The sequence below is a fragment of the Brienomyrus brachyistius genome, unplaced genomic scaffold (genome assembly GCF_023856365.1).
Source record: "Brienomyrus brachyistius isolate T26 unplaced genomic scaffold, BBRACH_0.4 scaffold42, whole genome shotgun sequence".
Classification (NCBI taxonomy): Eukaryota; Metazoa; Chordata; class Actinopteri; order Osteoglossiformes; family Mormyridae; genus Brienomyrus; species Brienomyrus brachyistius.
The window spans coordinates 2606866-2629564 of record NW_026042317.1 but is presented as its reverse complement, the minus strand read 5'-3'; the positions used below and the strand labels follow the sequence as shown (position 1 = coordinate 2629564).

Genomic DNA, 22699 nt, shown 5'->3' with positions numbered 1-22699 from the left:
AAATGCTCGCTTCAAACAACAGAACAGTTAAACATCAAATGTAATAAAGACAATCAAACGTCAAACAGACAATCAAATCAAAATGAAAGCTTTTGAATTTTAGTTCTTTTTAACTAATATAACCTAATAACATTTACCAACCATTGGTGTCTTTGGAGTAAACTCTTGAGTAGAGCTTGCTGTGCTGTTCCTTGGCTTGTTTGAAGACTGAGCTACCATTCCTGTTCAGGTGTTTTCATTTGTGATCAGCAGCCATTTTGCTGGTGCATTATGGGAAATGTAGTTCTCAACGGTGGTGGCAACCTTAGACCTACTACTGTTCACTTATAACCCAACAATGACCGACCAGGAACGAAAGCAAGACATGGAGTATAATAATCGAAAATAATCGGACACAGCTGGGTATAATGGGGAAGCACACGTGGATAATCAGGGGGGCATGGCACACATGAGGATCGTACGAGCTGGGCGTGACAGTTCGACATACTGATCGCTATGTATCGCGATACAACAGTTTGAAATGTTACCAAAGTGTCATTTTATAATTCCCATATTAAACAAGTTACCGTGCATAGTGCTTTGGGGAGAGACAGACTCCAAGAGTGCAGTTCATTTCACGTGTCTTTAAGTCATTGTCTGATATTATCCAGAGCTGAATGTGTGATTCATGCTTACTACTATATTCTTGCTTTGCAGTTCTTACACAATTTTTTTCTTATTTACTTCTAAAAGTAAATAAAAAACTTATAAAACTGTCATTATTATATAAGAACTATACGTATTATGATGTTATTATTTAGTTATGTTGTTGCTTGGTTACATTTGATGCCTCCGCACGTGGGAAGCTACCGGTTTGAAAGACGCGGTTTCACTTGCTTTTCTGCACCAAGATGGCAAGGTACGTTGCATTTCTGCTCCCATTTTATCGTATAACTTATCTTATTATTTAGTATCTGTCTTTGTATGTACAGTGGTACCTCGACCCACGAACAGTCCTGATCACGAATAAATCGGGTTACGAACCAGATGTTCCAAAATGTTTTGTACCGGTTGTCCAACCGTGTTTCGGCCCGCGAACACACAAACGTCCCGAAAAGGGTCCAATGAAAGCTCCCCAAAGAACCACCCGAAACGCGAAGAAATGTCCAGTATAATTATAAAAAAAAATCATATTTTCGAAATTACTGCATTTGACTGTTGCTCAGTCATTTAATGTTGAATGTTTAGTTTTTTGGGGGGATGTTTTGTGGTTCTTTTCTGTGTTTTGGCGTCTTTCGAGCGACCAGCGTATGCTCAGTTTTAATGTTTTATTTAATTTAGCATTTGTTAGCATGTAAATGTAAATGTATGCTCTCAGTTATATGTGCACAGTCTGTCATAATTTGATTGTACGGTAGGGGGTGTTGAGTTGTACTGCGCGTGCTCGAAGTGTTTATATGTATGTATAGAGTGACCTAAAGAGAAAGACGGCGATATGTCCTAGTTCATGGTGAATAACGTGTTATGTGAACTTATTTTTCCATTTATAAATCCTCTATTATTGTTAGTCTTCTCCCGATTTTCTTACCGCTGCACCGACAGTTTGACGTACCAACAGCATTATTTGTTACAAGTAAGGTTATTTTAATTTAAGTCTATATTCTTGGTCGCGTTCTCCCCATGTCGTCGTGGGGTTTCCTCCGGATACTTCCTAAATTGCCCGTAGGAGTGCATGTGTGAGTGAATGGTGTGTGAGTGTGCCCTGCAATGGGCTGCCCCCCCCATCCTCGATTTTTCCCTGCCTCGTGCCCATTGCTTCCGGGATAGGCTCCGGACCCCCCGCGACCCAATAGGATAAGCGGTTTGGAAAATGGATGGATGGATGTTTGGATTATATTTAAATTGTATGTGCAGGTTAGTTAGTGTCATATGCAGGGTTGCCAACCCTCACTCAAGATGTCTTGTAGTCAATTTGTTTTGTTCCATTATAAACCTAAAATTAGCTCCGTCAAAAGTGTTGGGGTAGTCTGCAAACCCTCCAGACTATTTACAAGGTAGTAAGACTGTTACACATATGGAGATGAATATGCAGACTTGTCTGGAATTGAGAATCTCACGCCAGCCAGCTGACCAAAGATAGCAGCTCTGCCTGTGCAGTAATGCGGTTGTTGATTGGGAAGGTGTGGGTCAGTGCAGAAGTGTAGTCCACATGTCAGGAGTGACTGACAGCTCCATTGCATTGCCTGTATGTTGTTTTTCCTCATTCAGAATCAGACGAATGGAGAAAGCTGTTTGCTGGAGCGACGACAGATACTGGGCAACTTGGGACAAGTGGGGAGAGGTGATTGACTGGGGAGATGAGAAAGAGCTGTGCTCCCCAGCAGAATCACCTTCTGACCAGGCTGACAGTTCCACTGAGTCACATTCCCGAAGGCGAATTGCCAAGGCAGTTAGCTGGACGGATGATGCTTATTGGGCAGCCTGGGACAAGTGGGAAGAGATCATCTGCTGGGGTGATGAAGAGGAGTGCTCCCAAGTAACTCCACCCACTAGCCAGCTTGGGAGGGATAAGGGGATAGATGTACATGGGTTGGAGGCTTTTGTGATGAATAACAGGACAATCTCCATAAAGCCTGTAGACAACCATCAAGACAGTCTGAAGATAGGAGCTGTGCTGGTAGACCTCTGCCAGTTTGATCTCGAATATTTAGATCAAAGTAAATTTAATTTTGAAATTGTGCAAGTACAAATTGGAGAAGTTGAAGTGGAGGAGATTAGAGAAAATTCTTTTGAAAAAGCATTTGAATTGGAAATTGTGGATGTGGCAGTAGAAGTTATAAACAGTGAATTCCAACTGAATGCAATAAATTTGGATATTGTTGAGACTAAGGTGGACAAATTATTATTGGAAGAACTGATCGTTGGCGATTTAGAAGCAGGCAATGTGAAGGTGTCAGTATCAAATGGCAATGTGGTGAAGGTACCCTTAAGGTACCCTTCACCACAGAGGAACAGAAGGACCAGGCAACCTTAGACCATACTCTCTGGTGGTTGACTCGTGGCAACTGGACTTGTCTCTGAAAGTTAGAAACGTTTCGCTGCTCATCCAAGCAGCTTCTTCAGACTGAGGGAGGTTGTAAGTGTCCACATATTTATCCTCCTGGGTAAGTAGTCTAAGGGGGCTCGTTGAGTGAAAAAAGTGGGGGGGGGGGAGTTGCGGGTAGATGTAACCAGTCCCTCCTACTCCAATAGAGTGGGTCGTTAAGGGTGGTCCACCTGGTGGAGGTGTGACTTGGGTCTGTTTTTTTCCTGGGAATTATTTTTGTTTTGGCAAATGATGAGAGGGCCGCAGGTTAAATTGGAGACAGGTTGTGCCTAATGCCTCTACCTCTGTTGAGTGAGGGGTTGTGCATTTGCACATGCAAAGCTGCTTGGACGAGCGGTGAAACGTTTCTACCTTTCAGAGAGGTACAATGTCTTTGGATGTCTTTTGTCTTATGCAGTCTGGGAGTTGACTGAATGCTGGGGCGGGGGTAGCTTTTCCTTTGTAGTGGGGGTCCGGTGGGGCGCCTTGGGCTCTGTGGGGCCCGGTGGTGCTGCTGCCTTGGGCCCCGGTCTAGATGGGCCTGGGCCCCCCTCCCTGGATGGATTTCGGGGAACGGGGAGTGCTTATGGGGGTCAGCGGGGGAGCTGGCTCCGGGGGGGGGAGGTATTTTGCCCCCCCCCCATTCCTTTCCTCCCCATCCCTAAATGCTTCCCTCCTCCCGCTCCATCACACCACCACACATGTAGGGCTTTGAGGTGTAGGTGCGTTGCTGGGATGCAGGGTAGGTATTCCTCCTCTGTCCCCTCGCGACCACCTGTACCTCATTCATACACTACAACGTAGACACTCTCATTACTTACTCTCTCATGACACATACATTTAGGGCGTTGGGGATGGGCACACAGAATGGCATCCAGAGGGCGGTCTGTTCATTCAGCCTTACCTCTGGTGCCAGGGCCCACGTCTCAATTTTAATCACACATAGACATTGAGGGCTCTGGGGAGAGGCCGAGCTAACACCAGCTGTTGGTCGGCAGGGGGTGGTTAGTGCCATGCCCTTCACCTGTTTTAAAAGCACTTTAGAACAACACACACCAACGCCACATCTGAGCGGGCGAAGGGGGGCATGGGGTCTTTTCACACCCCCGTTCCCTGTTCACCATTTGGGGCTGAGAGGAACAGCTGGTCGGGGTCTGGGCTGGTGGGCTTCTCGGCTACTGCGGGGTCCGGGGTGATCTTCTGGTCTCCTCGCCAGAGGAAAAATAGGGGTCCACATAGAGTATACATGGGGAGTGAGAGTATGTGTACAGCGTTCATTTCTGTGTCTAAATGTTGGGTGAATGTGTAAATATTTGTTTATGTCTGCATGAGGGTGGGAACGTATGCTTGTATATGTGTGTGCCTGTTTGTCTATACACACGTGTCAGGTTGGGTCCTAGACTCCACCTAAAATAACATCTCGGGCACAATAAAGTGGTCCTCCGCAGAGGGGGGGTGGTGGAGGGAAAAAAAAAAAAAAAAAGCTTGTGACCCACCGACCGATTTCTTATTTGATTACTGTTGTTCCTTGTCTTGTTTTTGACCCCTCGTGGTCTGCTTTTGTTTTTATTAGTGTCTCTAGTGTTTTTCCCCTTTCCTCCTTTGAATCCCTGAGTGAGTCGTCCACTCTCTGTTTCTGCTTGCTCCATGACACGCTGTCGCTCTCAATCCGCCCTGGACCTGTGACAGTATTTCTGTTTTTGCTTTTGTTTGGACGTACTGAGTTTAGGATACCTAGCTTAGAAGGAATAGTTTAGCCTGTCATGTGTAACGTTGTTAAATGCGCTGATATCAGTGTTATGTCACAGTACCAGAAACTTAAAATGGTACATTTTGTTTTCTTTTTGTTTTCTTGCAATTACTACATACACATGTTTAATGTTTTGCTGACATCTAATTAGAAAATAAATGCATTTATGCTTTAAATGATCTTTTTGTTGTCTTCAATCATTTCAACAGGTGAAAATGACCTGAAATCAATGAGTTTGAACACTGGACACTACATTCCGTGTTTGTGTATAAAGTCATGTTTAGCGTACATGCGAGTTCATTCGTATCCTTTTCCCCAGAGACAAAAAGTAGGCTAGGCTAATGGGGGAAAAAACACACAAATATATAGACCTAATGCCAGTGTTTTATTCATGAGGTTTTGTAATATCTGAGACCAAATTAAACTTAATCTGTGTATTTAATGGATTTATGTGCTATTGCTACTGGTTTAATTGGTAAATAGGGCTTTTTCCAAGCAATTGAATATTTAAATGGGAATGTTTTATGTTATTGATTTAGCTTTAATCATGAAGTACCAAGCTTGATATCAATCCATGTCTAATGTGACATATTCAGGACATGCAAAGTCTATACACATAGGCACAGACTATGGCTGGGATTCGTGTGGCCTACCCTGCAGATGGGAGGCCAGCACTGCATGGTATATATTCTTTAAATTTATTTAATATTAGTTACATAATTCCTCATATAGACCATGTTAATACTTAATATTGCATATTATATATAGTGAAAATTATACTGTCATTTGACATTAATGTGTGAAGTGCATGTAAGTATGGAATATCCATCCATTGGCTGTAGCACTTATCCTATTCAAGGTCAAAGCCAGAAGCTATGGATGCAAGACTGGGACAACAGGAGCTGACCCTGACAGGAAGCTCATCTCATAATGATATTCCCCACACCGTGCTACTTCTTGCAGAGCTTTGCTGGGGTAGGTGGTGTGGCTATCATACCAGCCGGCGACGCATCCAGTTAGGATGCTCTTGATGACACAGTTATAAAGTGTCCTGAGGATAAGGGGACTTGTGCCACACCTTTTAGCTCATCGGAGGTAGAAGGGCCGCTGCTATGCATTTAAATTTTTCCCAATATGATAAATGTAGCGTGGAAAAAGTAACCATATCAGTTTACATGGGCTTCTACAGGGGGTTAAGTATCCATCCATCCATTTTCTGAAGCCACTTAATTCCAACTGGGGTTGCCTGGGGACTGGAACCTATCCCAAGAACACTGGGCACAAGTGGGAACCAACCCTGGGGAATCACCAACACACCACAGGGTGCACACACAACTACAGGACCAATTTAGACTCACCATTCAACCCCTCTTGAATGCTTTTGGACCGTGGGAGGAAACTACAGCGCCTGGTGAAAACTCAGACAAACAGAGGGAGAGCGTGCAAACTCCACGCAGAAAGGACTTGGGATTGAACACAGGACCTTCTTGCTGTAGGGCAGCAGGACAAACCACTGCGCCACCATGCTGCCCCTGTGTTAAGTATGATAAGTAATATGACAAATGTCATAGCTTAGCTATAGATATGCATAAAATGTACGGAAAGACGATATAAACATCTTGTTACTGGTTCATAATCATAGTGAGAATATCTTATTGTTATGCAAACGTTAGTGCTTCCTTTGTTTCTGATTTGTGTCTTCAGGATCTCCAGGGCAGCTTGTGGACAAACAGGAGGTGACGCCTATGAAAGGAGACACTGTCAGTATTCAGTGTCACTATACTGACATTTACATTGACATGATGTGGTGTAGGATGGGCAGGGGCTCCTGTGTAGAGAATTCTGGGAGTTTGGATGGGAGGCCTGTGGAGCTCAGTGATGAAAGAGTTAATAAAGTGCTCAGCGTCACAATGAGGCGACTGGAGAGGAAGGACACGGGCTGGTACCTGTGTGTGGCAGGAAACCTGCAGACACTCCTTCCTATTAAAGTCAATGCACAACCACACACATCACTGAATGTAAGTAATTAATTAAAATATGTGAGTCGTTTATACTCTATTACAAATAAATAAAAGCTAAATGGATCCCAAATCTTTCCCTCGTGAAGGAAGTTGGCGCATTTTTTTGGGAAGAATCTGTTTGGGGGAGGGGGTGTGCACTGTACTCACTGGGGTATTACCAACAAGCACCAGGGTGAACAAAATACTCAGCTGAAGTCAGAGCAAAGCTAAAAAGAATGAAATTAGGCAGTTTTAGCTGACTTTAGCGGACATTCTTATAATAAACTCATTTCTTACGGGTATTATACTTGATATATGAAGTATGTTTACACCCCTTGGCCTAGATTTGTGATCTTTCATTCCTCTGAATCCTTTGCTCATCCCGATTCAAATTCATCCATTGCCGTTAATTTCCTTATTGGATTTTCTGTCATTCTGAATTTTTCAGAAAACCTACTTATTTTGCACAGGCCAAAAATTTTGTCCAATCTTCTAATTTGTAATTTGGCCCATCCAAAATACTGGCTCACCAAATTTTGGTTTAATCCATTCATTCCTGTAGCAACACCATCAGGTCAAATTTCAAGATATGTTTCTGCATGTAAATTCTGAATTCTTAAACCTGGGATTATGATCTTTGGTGTGTTTAAAGCCATGGCTTGTCTAACTTCGATTGCACTCATTAATTAAGTCTGTCATATTGTCATTTTGAATTTTTCTGAAAAAAAAGTTTTTTGGAAACCTAGGCTGTTGATCCAATCATCATCACATTTGGGGTGCATCATCTAGAAGGGATTGTGACCAAAATTTACTAAAAGTCAGATGCTATGGCCACTATCATCCAATGAATTTGATGACAAAGCCACTGAACAGGATGTGTGTCCATATCTCTTCGCTCCTCCTTCTTCCCCCATTATAACTAGGAGTAGAGATCCTACGTTATACCCTGTGCGCGATCTAGCTACTGCTAAGGTTCGATGGCATCCGCGAACTTTGATTGGATAAAATCGATTTTGTGACTGGACTTGGGGCCCAATTCTGTGGAATAAGAACAAAAATAGTGTCATTCCACCTGTTAGGTTGAAGAAACTGTTATTAATCATTTGTTATCATTTCTGTATAATCAGCAATGAGTGTAAATATGTATATACATTATTTTGTTTTTCTTTACCTTCATAATTTAGATTATATTAGTTTACACGTATCCTGAGCACGTGTTTAAATAGTTGTCCACCTGAGGAAAACCAGAACTTCTTCTTACTCTCACAGTCCTTTCTTTGTTCTCACTCCAAGACCCCTGCCCCCCATTGACTATAAATAAAGGTGCCAAGGGGAACCACCCTTTGTAACACATTCCTTTGTAGCCTAGCATGCAGAGAGTGTGGTTACCCTTGTGCAAGTAAAACTCTAAGTGTGTTGTCTCGTAATTAATGGTGTGTACAGAGTTGGAGTGGAAAGCCTGTCGCTTTCTTCAACATATACTGTACTGTAGTTTGGTCCTGTGTGCAGAGTTGGAGTGGAAAGCCTGACGCTTTCTCCAACACCACCACTAGGTGGTGTTGCAATAAGTAAACATGCCTTGTGGCTAATAACTGTTGAATGGATTGACCTAGGGGGGCGGCATGGTGGTGCAGTGGTCAGCACTGTTGCCTCACACCTCTGGGACCCGAGTTCGAGTCTCCACCTCGGTTACGTGTGTGTGGAGTTTGCATGTTCTCCCCATGTCGTCGTGGGGTTTCCTCCAGGTACTCCGGTTTCCTCCCACAGTCCAAATACATGCTGAGCCTAATTGGACTTGCTAAATTGCCCGTAGGTGTGCGTGTGAGAGTGACTGGTGTGTGAGTGTGCCCTGCGATGGGCTGGCCCCCCATCCTGGGTTGTTCCCTGCCTCGTGCCCATTGCTTCCGGGATAGGCTCCGGACCCCCCGCAACCCAGTAGGATAAGCGGTTTGGAAAATGGATGGAGTATGGCGTAAGAGGCAACTTTATGCATGCAGACAATTGCATATTTCAACTGATATGGGAATGCCACTTTGGGGCCAATGACATGCTGACCTCAGTAAAATTCCAGAAGATATTTTTCAGCCTGGATACTTCTCTCCCGTGTAGTAGTTCTCCGCTTTACAGCAACAAGAACTTAACATACATGATGGTACATAAATGTGATCTGCTGATTTCAGATCTGTAAGCATAAATTACCTTTGTTGTATTCCCTGGCCTTCAGGCTAATTGGAGTTGCTAAATTGCCCGTAGGAGTGCATGTGTGCATGAATGGAGTGTGAGTGTGCCCTGTGATGGGCTGGCCCCCCATCCTGGGTTGTTCCCTGCCTCGTGCCCATTGCTTCCGGGATAGGCTCCGGACCCCCCGCGACCCAGTAGGATAAGCGGTTTAGAAAATGGATGGATGGATGGTATTCCCTGGCCTTCAGGGAATACTTTTGGTTTCAGCACTGTTCCCCTGTCGCTGCAGATACTTTGGCATGCAAGCCAATAACTCAAAAACCGTTCGACGAATCCTTTTCAAACTTTGTACAGGTATTGGTGAGGAACTAGAACTGATTTAATTTTGAAACAGTCCCAAAATGCAAGCAGCGCCACATAGTGATAATGAAAAAAGCAGCAGTTTTGATGCTTGACCCTGCTAAGACCATAATTCAATAACCGTTTGATGGCTCTTTTTCAGTCTTTGCAGAGGCATTATAGGGGGCTGGAATGGAACTGATAAAATTTTGAGACAGCTCGCCAGCAAATATGAAATATGGCTCTCAGGAAATATGAAAGAGCTTTGTGCGTGGAGATGTGATCTTTCCACATGATTTCAAGTGAAAACATGAAAAGTCATCTTTAAAACGAAGGCTTTCGCTATTGCAAATGTCACACTATTTGGCCTGAAGTACTACACTCTTACTTAATTTATTAATTAACCAGAAAGTATTAGTTATATACTGATCCCACGTTCGTTCATTCTTAATCATAACAGTTACTGTATTTGTTCATCATTTGTACTTGAGTAGTTACTGAGTTATTACTGAGTAATGTATATTTGAATAATATAAAATATAACAATACATGTGCTATAAATCAACAAACCATTGTCCTTTCCTTTTATCCACTGCAGGGCTGCAGGAAGCAGCATACAGAGGAAATGCCTTGGGCGGGATGGTAGCCTGGATCAGGGCTCACATACTGGCTCACATGTGGGCAATGAAGAAGTAGCACTTCACGTGTATGGGAGAAAAACAGCAGCCAGAGGAATCCTATGCAATCTCAGTGAGAATAAACTCCTCTGACCCAGGACTGGGGCAGGAATTGCAGGATTCTCCTCTAGCATTTATTTTGGCATACTGTATTTATTGCTATTATCCTTGGTACATGTTTATATTTGCCAATAATTGAAATTGAAATAAACATGATTATTATTCATCCATCCTCATACCGCATATCCTGGAGACGAGGGCCTGGAGCTTATCCCAGGTAGCATAGGACACAAGGGTATACTTTTGGATGGGATGCCAGTCCATTGCAGGGAATGCACTAACTCACACACTGTGGGCAATTTAGAGATGACAGTCTATTATTATTAGGATACCTATAGTTTTTAGTAGTTTTCACTATTATTATGCTTTTTGCCATGGGAGTCTATGGCAGCCCATAGAGCTGATTGGCAACTTTTTTGAAATTTGGCACATCGATAGAGGTCAGTTCCAGCTATTCATACCAAATTTGGGTTCAATCCATCCATCACTCTAGCGCCACCCTCAGGCCAAATTTCAAGAAATGTTTTTGCCTTATTCTCTTTCTTATCATTGTATGATTATGCTATTTACTTTTAAGTATTAGCATTACCTGTCTTGGTGACATCCCATAATACAGCTCTGATGACCTGATCACATATAAAACACGTCCCACGCAGCACATTATGCTTTATTATCTATTTATTATTCAAACATCAAACTTTGATGACGTCAATGTATATCCCTGACATAAATCACTGACGTGAAGCTATGGACATCATACTTAACTAGCTGACGTTTTAGTATTTTATATAGCATGATGGGTGCAGGTCTAACTTAGTGTATAACTTAGTTTCGGCAGTGGTTTTGCTATATAGAGTCCATCGTCATGATCCCATAGTTAGCGGAAGCGAAAATAGTGTAATTAGTACAAGTACTAAAGAAATGTAATGTAATGTAATACCGAACAGCTTTCAAAAATGCGGTACCGCAATACCTTTTTGGCACCGGTATCCCGCGCAGCATCAGTCTGCCTGAGATATTTGATAAAGTGTGGATCTTCCTATACGTGCAGCACGAATAAATAAAAACCTCTGCTTTGTATACTTGACAAATCTGTGTGTGTCATCATACTCAAAACCGCCCCAAATAAGCCACGAAATTAACCATGAATTCTACCCTACTGTGGTACACAGCTTTGCTTCTTATGTTTCTTTCACACAAAAAGTTGCAGGTTGATGACAAAACGTGCTCGCGTCCTGACCAGTAAGTGCAACAGGGGGGCAGAACTGGGAAGGGGGGCAGGACGCGATCGTGCTCGGTTGCCGTATAAGGCAGCCGGGCCCAGTGTGGTACGCGCTTAGTCTAATTACAGGTTCTTGTGGGAAGCTTGTGTGACGTATAACCTTGTTCGTGTCAGGTTTCGGGCTGGTTGCGAGCGCGATCGCACCGGCAGGAAACAGGCAGGCAGAACACGGGGAAACTGGGATTTATTAGCACTAAAACGGGACGAAGCACGAACATCGACTAACTAACATCAATGACGGACCAGGAAAGAAAGCAAGACATGGACTGAAATAGACAGGACTGGGCGAAAATAATCGGACACAGCTGGGTATAATGGTGAAGCACACGTGGATAATCGGGGGGGCATGGCACACATGAGGATCGTACGAGCTGGGCGTGACAGTTCGACATACTGATCGCTATGTATCGCGATACAACAGTTTGCAATGTTACCAAAGTGTCATTTTATAATTCCCATATTAAACAAGTTACCGTGCATAGTGCTTTGGGGAGAGACAGACTCCAAGAGTGCAGTTCATTTCACGTGTCTTTAAGTCATTGTCTGATATTATCCAGAGCTGAATGTGTGATTCATGCTTACTACTATATTCTTGCTTTGCAGTTCTTACACAATTTTTTTTCTTATTTACTTCTAAAAGTAAATAAAAAACTCATAAAACTGTCATTATTATATAAGAACTATACGTATTATGATGTTATTATTTAGTTATGTTGTTGCTTGGTTACATTTGATGCCTCCGCACGTGGGAAGCTACCGGTTTGAAAGACGCGGCTTCACTTGCTTTTCTGCACCAAGATGGCAAGGTACGTTGCATTTCTGCTCCCATTTTATCGTATAACTTATCTTATTATTTAGTATCTGTCTTTGTATGTACAGTGGTACCTCGACCCACGAACAGTCCTGATCACGAATAAATCGGGTTACGAACCAGATGTTCCAAAATGTTTTGTACTGGTTGTCGAACCGTGTTTCGGGCCGCGAACCCACAAACGTCCCGAAAAGGGTCCAATGAAAGCTTCCCAAAAAACCACCCGAAACGCGAAGAAATGTCCAGTATAATATTAATTAAAAAAAATCATATTTTCGAAATTACTGCATTTGACTGTTACTCAGTTTTGTAATGTTGATTGTTTAGTTTTTTGGGGGGATGTTTTGTGGTTCTTTTCCGTGTTTTGGCGTCTTTCGAGTGACCAGCGTATGCTCAGTTTTAATGTTTTATTTAATTTTGCATTTGTTAGCATGTAAATGTAAATGTATGCTCTCAGTTATATGTGCACAGTCTGTCATAATTTGATTGTACGGTAGGGGGCGTTGAGTTGTACTGCGCGTGCTCGAAGTGTATATGTGTATGTATAGAGTGACCTAAAGAGAAAGACGGCGATATGTCCTAGTTCATGGTGAATAACGTGTTGTGTGAACTTATTTTTCCATGTATAAATCCTCTATTATTGTTAGTCTTCTCCCGATTTTCTTACCGCTGCACCGACAGTTTGACGTACCAACAGCATTATTTGTTACAAGTAAGGTTATTTTAATTTAAGTCTATATTCTTGGTCGCGTTCTCCCCATGTCGTCGTGGGCTTTCCTCCGGGTACTTGATAAATTGCCCGTATGTGTGCCCGTGCATGTGTGAGTGAATGGTGTGTGAGTGTGCCCTGCAATGGGCTGGCCCCCCCATCCTCGATTTTTCCCTGCCTCGTGCCCATTGCTTCCGGGATAGGCAACCCAGTAGGATAAGCGGTTTGGAAAATGGATGGATGGATTCTTGGTCACAGAAAAGTTTTAAAAATTGAAGAAAATGCAGCGTTTCTGAGGTTTAAACATATTGAACATAATACATATTTACATTATTTGAAATGGGAGAAATTGATTGAGGTCACGCACTTTTCACGTCAGGAACTAAGTTCGTGAGCCGAGGTATGACTGTATATTGAAATATGTTTGTGTAAAATTCAGTATATTGTTTGGATTATATTTAAATTTTATGTGCAGGTTAGTTAGTCATATGCAGGGTTGCCAACCCTCACTCAAGATGTCTTGTAGTCAATCTGTTTTGTTCCATTATAAACCTAAAATTAGCTGCATCAAAAGTGTTGGGGTAGTCTGCAAACCCTCCAGACTATTTACAAGGTAGTAAGACTGTTACACATATGGAGATGAATGTGCAGACTTGTCTGGAATTGAGAATCTCACGCCAGCCAGCTGACCAAAGATAGCAGCTCTGCCTGTGCAGTAATGCGGTTGTTGATTGGGAAGGTGTGGGTCAGTGCAGAAGTGTAGTCCACATGTCAGGAGTGACTGACAGCTCCAATGCATTGCCTGTATGTTGTTTTTCCTCATTCAGAATCAGACGAATGGAGAAAGCTGTTTGCTGGAGCGACGACAGATACTGGGCAACTTGGGACAAGTGGGGAGAGGTGATTGACTGGGGAGATGAGAAAGAGCTGTGCTCCCCAGCAGAATCACCTTCTGACCAGGCTGACAGTTCCACTGAGTCACATTCCCGAAGGCGAATTGCCAAGGCAGTTAGCTGGACGGATGATGCTTATTGGGCAGCCTGGGACAAGTGGGAAGAGATCATCTGCTGGGGTGATGAAGAGGAGTGCTCCCAAGTAACTCCACCCACTAGCCAGCTTGGGAGGGATAAGGGGATAGATGTACATGGGTTGGAGGCTTTTGTGATAAATAACAGGACAATCTCCATAAAGCCTGTAGACAACCATCAAGACAGTCTGAAGATAGGAGCTGTGCTGGTAGACCTCTGCCAGTTTGATCTCGAATATTTAGATCAAAGTAAATTTAATTTCGAAATTGTACAAGTACAAATTGGAGAAGTTGAAGTGGAGGAGACTAGAGAAAAGTCTTTTGAAAAAGCATTTGAACTGGAAATTGTGGATGTGGCAGTAGAAGTTGTAAACAGTGAATTCCAGCTGAATGCTATAAATTTGGATATTGTTGAAACTAAGGTGGACAAATTATTATTGGAAGAACTGATCGTTGGCGATTTAGAAGCAGGCAATGTGAAGGTGTCAGTATCAAATGGCAATGTGGTGAAGGTACCCTTAAGGTACCCTTCACCACAGAGGAACAGAAGGACCAGGCAACCTTAGACCATACTCTCTGGTGGTTGACTCGTGGCAACTGGACTTGTCTCTGAAAGTTAGAAATGTTTCGCTGCTCATCCAAGCAGCTTCTTCAGACTGAGGGAGGTTGTAAGTGTCCACATATTTGTCCTCCTGGGTAAGTAGTCTAAGGGGGCTCGTTGAGTGAAACAAAGTGGGGGGGGGGGGAGTTGCGGGTAGATGTAACCAGTCCCTCCTACTCCAGTAGAGTGGGTCGTTAAGGGTGGTCCACCTGGTGGAGGTGTGAATTGGGTCTGTTTTTTTCCTGGGAATTATTTTTGTTTTGGCAAATGATGAGAGGGCCGCAGGTTAAATTGGAGACAGGTTGTGCCTAATGCCTCTACCTCTGTTGATTGAGGGGTTGTGCATTTGCACATGCAAAGCTGCTTGGACGAGCGGTGAAACGTTTCTACCTTTCAGAGAGGTACAATGTCTTTGGATGTCTTTTGTCTTGTGCAGTCTGGGAGTTGACTGAATGCTGGGGCGGGGGTAGCTTTTCCTTTGTAGTGGGGTCCGGTGGGGCGCCTTGGGCTCTGTGGGGCCCGGTGGTGCTGCTGCCTTGGGCCCCGGTCTAGATGGGCCTGGGCCCCCCTCCCTGGATGGATTTCGGGGAACGGGGAGTGCCTATGGGGGTCAGCGGGGGAGCTGGCTCCGGGGGGGGAGGTATTTTGCCCCCCCCCATTCCTTTCCTCCCCATCCCTAAATGCTTCCCTCCTCCCGCTCCATCACACCACCACACATGTAGGGCTTTGAGGTGTAGGTGCGTTGCTGGGATGCAGGGTAGGTATTCCTCCTCTGTCCCCTCGCGACCACCTGTACCTCATTCATACACTACAACGTAGACACTCTCATTACTTACTCTCTCATGACACATACATTTAGGGCGTTGGGGATGGGCACACAGAATGGCATCCAGAGGGCGGTCTGTTCATTCAGCCTTACCTCTGGTGCCAGGGCCCACGTCTCAATTTTAATCACACATAGACATTGAGGGCTCTGGGGAGAGGCCGAGCTAACACCAGCTGTTGGTCGGCAGGGGGTGGTTAGTGCCATGCCCTTCACCTGTTTTAAAAGCACTTTAGAACAACACACACCAACACCACATCTGAGCGGGCGAAGGGGGGCATGGGGTCTTTTCACACCCCCGTTCCCTGTTCGCCATTTGGGGCTGAGAGGAACAGCTGGTCGGGGTCTGGGCTGGTGGGCTTCTCGGCTACTGCGGGGTCCGGGGTGATCTTCTGGTCTCCTCGCCAGAGGAAAAATAGGGGTCCACATAGAGTATACATGGGGAGTGAGAGTATGTGTACAGCGTTCATTTCTGTGTGTCTAAATGTTGGGTGAATGTGTAAATATTTGTTTATGTCTGCATGAGGGTGGGAACGTATGCTTGTATATGTGTGTGCCTGTTTGTCTATACACACGTGTCAGGTTGGGTCCTAGACTCCACCTGAAATAACATCTCGGGCACAATAAAGTGGTCCTCCGCAGAGGGGGGGTGGTGGAGGGAAAAAAAAAAAAAAAAAGCTTGTGACCCACCGACCGATTTCTTATTTGATTACTGTTGTTCCTTGTCTTGTTTTTGACCCCTCGTGGTCTGCTTTTGTTTTTATTAGTGTCTCTAGTGTTTTTCCCCTTTCCTCCTTTGAATCCCTGAGTGAGTCGTCCACTCTCTGTTTCTGCTTGCTCCATGACACGCTGTCGCTCTCAATCCGCCCTGGACCTGTGACAGTATTTCTGTTTTTGCTTTTGTTTGGACGTACTGAGTTTAGGATACCTAGCTTAGAAGGAATAGTTTAACCTGTCATGTGTAACGTTGTTAAATGCGCTGATATCAGTGTTATGTCACAGTACCAGAAACTTAAAATGGTACATTTTGTTTTCTTTTTGTTTTCTTGCAATTACTACATACAAATGTTTAATGTTTTGCTGACATCTAATTAGAAAATAAATGCATTAATGCTTTAAATTATCTTTTTGTTGTCTTCAATCATTTCAACAGGTGAAAATGACCTGAAATCAATGAGTTTGAACACTGGACACTACATTCCGTGTTTGTGTATAAAGTCATGTTTAGCGTACATGCGAGTTCATTCGTATCCTTTTCCCCAGAGACAAAAAGTAGGCTAGGCTAATGGGGAAAAAAACACACAAGTATATAGACCTAATGTCAGTGTATTATTCATGAGGTTTTGTAATATCTTATATCTTATATAGTATTATATTTTGTAATATCTTTGGTGTGTTTAAAGCCATAAAAAAAACTTTTTTAGAAACCTAGGCTGTTGATCAAATCATCATCAAATTTGGGGGGTGGGAGGAAACCGGAGTCCCCGGCGGAAACCCCACGACGACATGGGGAGAACATGCAAACTCCACAGACATGTGACCCAGGTGGAGACTCGAACCCAGGTCCCAGAGGTGTGCGGCAACAGTGCTAACCACCTCACCACCATGCCGCCCCATCATCATCATTATTATTATTATTATTATTATTACTACTACTATATAATAGGCTTTGCTAAGCAGGTAAATTCATGTGGACTTGTTCTTTTCATATTAAGACATTAATACCAACTAGCTTTAAGAATAGTGGAATGTTACACTTTTTTTCTTCCGTTTGTGGCGCCCCCTGGATGGATGTCGCCCTTAGCATTTGCCTATATTGCCTATGCCACGGGCCGCCTTGACTTTAGCCAGAGTGTCTCTTCTCATTTTGAGTCTATTTTAAGAAAAAGAAATTGCTTTTTCAAGACACTTGATGTTCTTTGTTTGATCCCTGTCTTTTTTTTGCTGGTTCTTTGCAGCAGAAAACTTAAGGTAATTTCTAGAGTGTAATATGGACAATTTCATTCATTTTGCTTGTTGTTTGTTTTCAGCAAAACGTTAATGTAATTTCTACCCTCCAATAAAGAAAAAAATCTTTGTGAAAGTTTTTATTGACGTGTAAAATGTACGATGTACAGTGGTAAGGGAATGTGATCTCTACATGTTGGTTAATGACATGCATGTATGTTTGCGTCATTTCATTTTTTGGTAAGACATTTTATTATGAATTTATCCTTGAGTGAACTAAGTATGCTTAATAAAAGTTTGCCTATTTCCAGTTACTTAATGACCCGTACCAATAATAATTGATAGTTTGTTAATTAATGATAATTTCATGACTTTACTTGATGGGGCACATCATTATTAACTAATTGATGAAGTAAGTATGTAATTAAAAGTAAAATATGTGTAACAGAGAATGTAGCAATCTAGACCATGGGTATGTGAATGAGAAGCCAAAATTGCCTGTTTTTTGTGTTGGTGGCAGTTCACTATAATTTGACTTAAAGCAGACGTTTCTGTACAGAACTGCTCCAAGACCTTTGTTTTTGTGCCTTTCCATGTAGCTGATGTGGAACCGTTAAGGGCTGAGTACCAAGTATCTTCCTGTACTAACACATCAAAGCTGCTCTACACCCTCACAAAGGCTTAAGGTATGATATCTGTAGAAAATCCATCCATTTTCCAAACTGCTTATCCTTCTGGGTCACGGGGGTCTGGAGCCTATCCCGGAAGCAATGGGCACGAGGCAGGGAACAACCCAGGATGGGGGGCCAGCCCATAGCAGGGCACACTCACACACCATTCATGCTCATACGCACACCTACGGGCAATTTAGCAAGTCCAATTAGGCTCAGCATGCATTTGGACTGTGGGAGGAAACCGGAGTGCCTGGAGGAAACCCCACGACGACACGGGGAGAACATGCAAACTCCACACACACGTAACCCAGGTGGAGACTCGAACCCGGGTCCCAGAGGTGTGAGGCAACAATGCTAACCACTGCACCACCATGCCGCCCCTACCTTCTCCCAGTTTGAAATAAATGAAGCCTTTTCTGGTTACTGTAATCAGTTTTACACCACACATTTACAAATGAATGAAAACATGAAAGCCGTTGTCTGACTGAATCAGTCACATCTATACAGTCAGTCTAAGGCCATTTGGGCTGCTGCCCCTGTCTGCACTTCGGCTGCTACAGCTGCTGCTTGTTTCATGGTGTGTAGAACAAATTTAGGTATATAGACATATTTATTCAAAGCAAAGCTTTATACATCACAGCTCATCTGAGGCCTTTAAATAAGTGATTCTAAAGGCTGAACTCTGCTTTAAACCCTGGGTGTCTAATGAAACTGCACTTAAGAAAACAAGTCCATATTTATAAAACTGTGTGTGCACATGGCTCCACATAACTTGTTTATATTTCACCAAAAACTTGAAAATATACGCTTTAAAAAAAGCTCAGTCCCACCCAATACACTCCCGCACAATTCAGTACAAATAGTTAATACTAAGGCATTTGTGCTTTTCTAAATGTTGATATATATATAAACAAGTTTGCACATTATTGCACTCCAATGACATTGAATGGAAGATCAAAAATTTGCTCTTAAAAAGGTGTTTATGCAATAGTATAAATTTTATTCCCCCTTGACTTTTGTTGGGACAAAGTACAGCAGGTGTCTGTGTGTAGGAGATATAAAAACAACTGAAGATTTATTCGTAAATAAAAACATCTATCTTAAAAACATTACATTTACAGTTACTGTAAAATGGGTCTTTTTTGCAGTGTAATAGTTGCCGATCCTTATCACGACCACCACAATTTTTGCAAAACCTTTAACTATGTATCAGCTTGGTACAATTTTTATTTAAACGCTTCTTAAAACACTACTTACCTGCAGAATGTGTCTCTGTGTAATTATCTCGGCAAACTGAAACTCACCCCCCAAGGCAGACGTGAAATAAGAGGTCCAGCTGTGTCTGAGGAATGGTTATCCTGTTGGGGTTAAATATATATGTTCAAAGAATACTACAAACGTGTCTGTCTATAGCAGTTTTCATAAAGTCTGATGAATTGAACAGTTTTATGAAATAAAAGGAATGTTACAGGAACCATTCCAAAGATCTGAATGCTAGTATTTCTGCACTCTGACTCCCCAGTTAATATGAGGGAATAAAAAAGAAAAAAGTTTGAGATTAAATTATTTGCAGTGTCTTCTAGCAATACACTACGAACTACATCAGAGAAATTCTATTACTATTATATGGAGGTGGGTAACAAAATATTTCTATTAAGGGAGTCAAATCATTAGAAACCTTGACACATTTTAACTGTCAGAACTGGCAGTGGATTGTTTTTAACAATAATAAGAATGGATGATTTATTTATGTAGCTGCTCTGCAGCCCCCCTGCACTGCATGCTGAGGCATTATGCTTCCTCCCCTGATCACCTGTCAGCGGTGCGACCTCATGTGTATGACTGCTGGTAGAGAGTCTGTTTAAACATTTCCTGAAGCAATTCACTTTTGAGGGCCTGCATGGTGGTGCTGTGGTTATCACTGCTGCCTCACAGTCTTCATGGCTCCATGTGTGTGGAGTTTGCACGTTCCCCCCATGTCGCTGTGGGGTTTCCTCTGAGTACTCCGGTTTCCCCCCATGTCGTCGTGGGGTTTCCTCTGAGTACTCCGGTTTCCCCCCATGTCGCTGTGGGGTTTCCTCTGAGTACTCCGGTTTCCCCCCATGTCGTCGTGGGGTTTCCTCTGAGTACTCCGGTTTCCCCCCATGTCGCTGTGGGGTTTCCTCTGAGTACTCCGGTTTCCCCCCATGTCGTCGTGGGGTTTCCTCTGAGTCCTCCGGTTTCCCCCCACAGTCCAAAAACATGCTGAGGCTTGGAGTTACGGAACTGCCCACAGGTGTGCATGTGTGTTTGAATAGTGCATGAGGGTGCCCTGCGATGGGCCAGCGTCCCATACTGGGTTGTTCCCTGTCTAGCACCCATAGCCTCTGGAATAGACTCCAGACCCCCTGCAATCCTGAATAGGACAATGAATGGATTCACTTTTGATACCATTAATTATGTGAATATGATAACAGGAAACAATAAAATGAATATAATGATGCTACCTAACAATAATAACATTTTCTATGGCGTGTATCCAGTGTTCAGCCTGGTGTCCATTTCTGGAGGCACAGGTACAGTGCTGTGCAAAAGTCTTAGGCAGCCAATGAAAATGTTTACAGCTATTTGTCTGAGTAGAAAGCATGTATTAGCAGTCAAAAAAAGTCAGAACTGAAGCAGTAACCCAATAAAAAGCAACTTGAATTTCTCCTGTTTTCCAAAAAGTGACTGATACCTTGTTGGATGGTTATAAGAACACGGCTTTGGTTCCCAAACCTCTCTTCAGCTCAGCCATTCCATGTGTTTGTTAGATCTCACAACCAGCTCACTTAACTTAGTGTGACTGAGCTGTCACCTGAAAGCACTGTGCTACAGTGAGTTCTGCTATTACATTAAATGCTGGGCAGCACTACACAAATGCATTAACACCAACAGGCTAAATTTAAAATCAGCAACCCCGCCTGCCTTCTTTAGGAAAGCACTGGCCAGGCCATATCTGTGGTGGAGTTATGCCAATTCCAGGGGACCACGAGCACCATCATGGTGGGACATGCCTCCATCACCAACAAAGTCCAGAAAAGACTTTTCTTCCTACATGAACTCAAGAAGCCTGCAACCTTAGGGGGGAGCAAGTGGCTTCGTGGGCTCAACCTTTCAACGTGTGACCAGAAGGTCACTGGTTCAAGCCTGGGCTCAGTTATGTTTGCAGGTTCTTCAGCAAGGCCATTCACCCCCAGCTCCCTAGGTGCTGCTACAGGTGGCTCACATTCACCCATCCACACACAACACATTCATACTCCGGAGGCAGAGGCTGCCATGCAAGGCGCCAACCTGCACGCCGGGAGCAATTTGGGGTTCAGTGTCTTGCTCAAGGACACTTTGATGGGGTCAGGAGAAACCAGGCCTTGAACCTGCAACTCTCTGGTTGCTAAACGATAGCACTACCTCCTGCACCATCATCTTCCCCATAAGATGGGGCAAGTTGGGGGATGTGTGAACAGAATTTGCTCACAGGGAATAATTATTATAATTATTATTAGCACAGGGGGCGGCATGGTGGTGCAGTGGTTAGCATTGTTGCCTCACACCTCTCTTCATCTGGGTTTGAGTCTCTGCCTGGGTTACATGTGTGTGGAGTTTGCATGTTCTCCCCATGTCGTCGTGGGGTTTCCTCCGGGTACTCCGGTTTCCCCCCACAGTCCAAAAACATGCTGAGGCTAATTGGAGTTGCTAAATTGCCCATAGGTGTGCATGTGTGAGTGTGCCCTGCGATGGGCTGGCTCCCCACCCTGGGTTGTCCCCTGCTTCGTGCCCATTGTTTCCGGGAAAGGCTCTGGACCCCCCGCGACCCAGTAGGATAAACGGTTTGGAAAATGGATGGATGGATAGATGGATTATTAGCACATCATGGAATAGTTGAAGATGGACAATATACACTAGTGGCCAAAAATGTGGATATTAAGTAGCATTTCTGGCATTGTGTTTTAAAAATTATTACACAAATATTAATAATAAATAATAATAATACATTTTATTTATAAGCGCCTTTCAAAACACTCAAGGTCGCTGTACAATGCAAAAAATACATAGATTCAATAAAACAAGAAAAAACCTAATGATTAAAAGAAACATGTGTGATTAAGAAAGATAAGACAATCTAAACAGGTAGGTTTTGAGTCTGGATTTAAAAAGCGGAAGAGAATCTAAATTACGGAGATCAGGAGGGAGAGAATTCCAAAGCTGGGGGGCAGAGTAACTGAATGCCCTGTTCCCCATTGTCTTTAAACGAACAGAGGGTACAGTGAGAAGGAAAGAGGAAGAGGAGCGAAGAGTGCGGGCAGGAGCAGCAGAGTGGATGAGGTCAGATATGTATGGAGGAGCGAGGTTATGTAGTGCTTTAAAAGTGGTAATCAATATTTTGAAATTAATTCTATGTTTTATGGGAAGCCAGTGGAGTTGTTGTAAGACAGGAGTGATATGGTGAAAAATAGGAGTCCGTGTTATGACCCGGGCTGCAGAGTTCTGAAGGAGCTGCAATTTCTGGAGGGATTTATTAGGGAGACCAAAGAGAAGAGAATTACAGTAATCGATACGGGAGGTTACAAGGCTGTGAACTAAAATAGCCGTGGTGTGGGGAGTGAGAGAGGGGCGAAGACGAGAAATATTACGTAAGTGGAAGTATGCGGACCGAGTAACATCATTGATGTGTGAGTGAAATGAAAGTGTACTGTCGAGGACGACACCCAAACTCTTAACCTGAGGGGATGGATGGA

At 43.4% G+C, this 22699-nt stretch overlaps 1 protein-coding gene across 3 annotated transcripts; it reads left to right on the top strand.

The window, feature by feature from the left end:
- The first annotated feature begins 388 nt into the window (after positions 1–388).
- LOC125722781 (uncharacterized) lies at positions 389–16358 on the top strand. Of its 3 annotated transcripts, XR_007386580.1 has the most exons (3): positions 389–898; positions 2248–3264; positions 14720–16358. XR_007386580.1 is itself a non-coding variant. In XM_048998985.1 (2 exons), the coding sequence occupies exons 1-2, from the start codon at positions 891–893 to the stop codon at positions 14464–14466; spliced, it is 774 nt and encodes a 257-aa protein (XP_048854942.1). In that variant the 5' UTR covers positions 389–890; the 3' UTR covers positions 14467–14524. The 3 variants fall into 3 exon arrangements, 2 of the variants coding, with proteins under 2 accessions (XP_048854942.1, XP_048854941.1); XM_048998985.1 differs by lacking the exons at positions 2248–3264; positions 14720–16358 and adding an exon at positions 13701–14524; XM_048998984.1 differs by lacking the exons at positions 389–898; positions 2248–3264; positions 14720–16358 and adding exons at positions 11584–12159; positions 13701–14524.
- The last annotated feature ends 6341 nt before the right edge of the window (positions 16359–22699 follow it).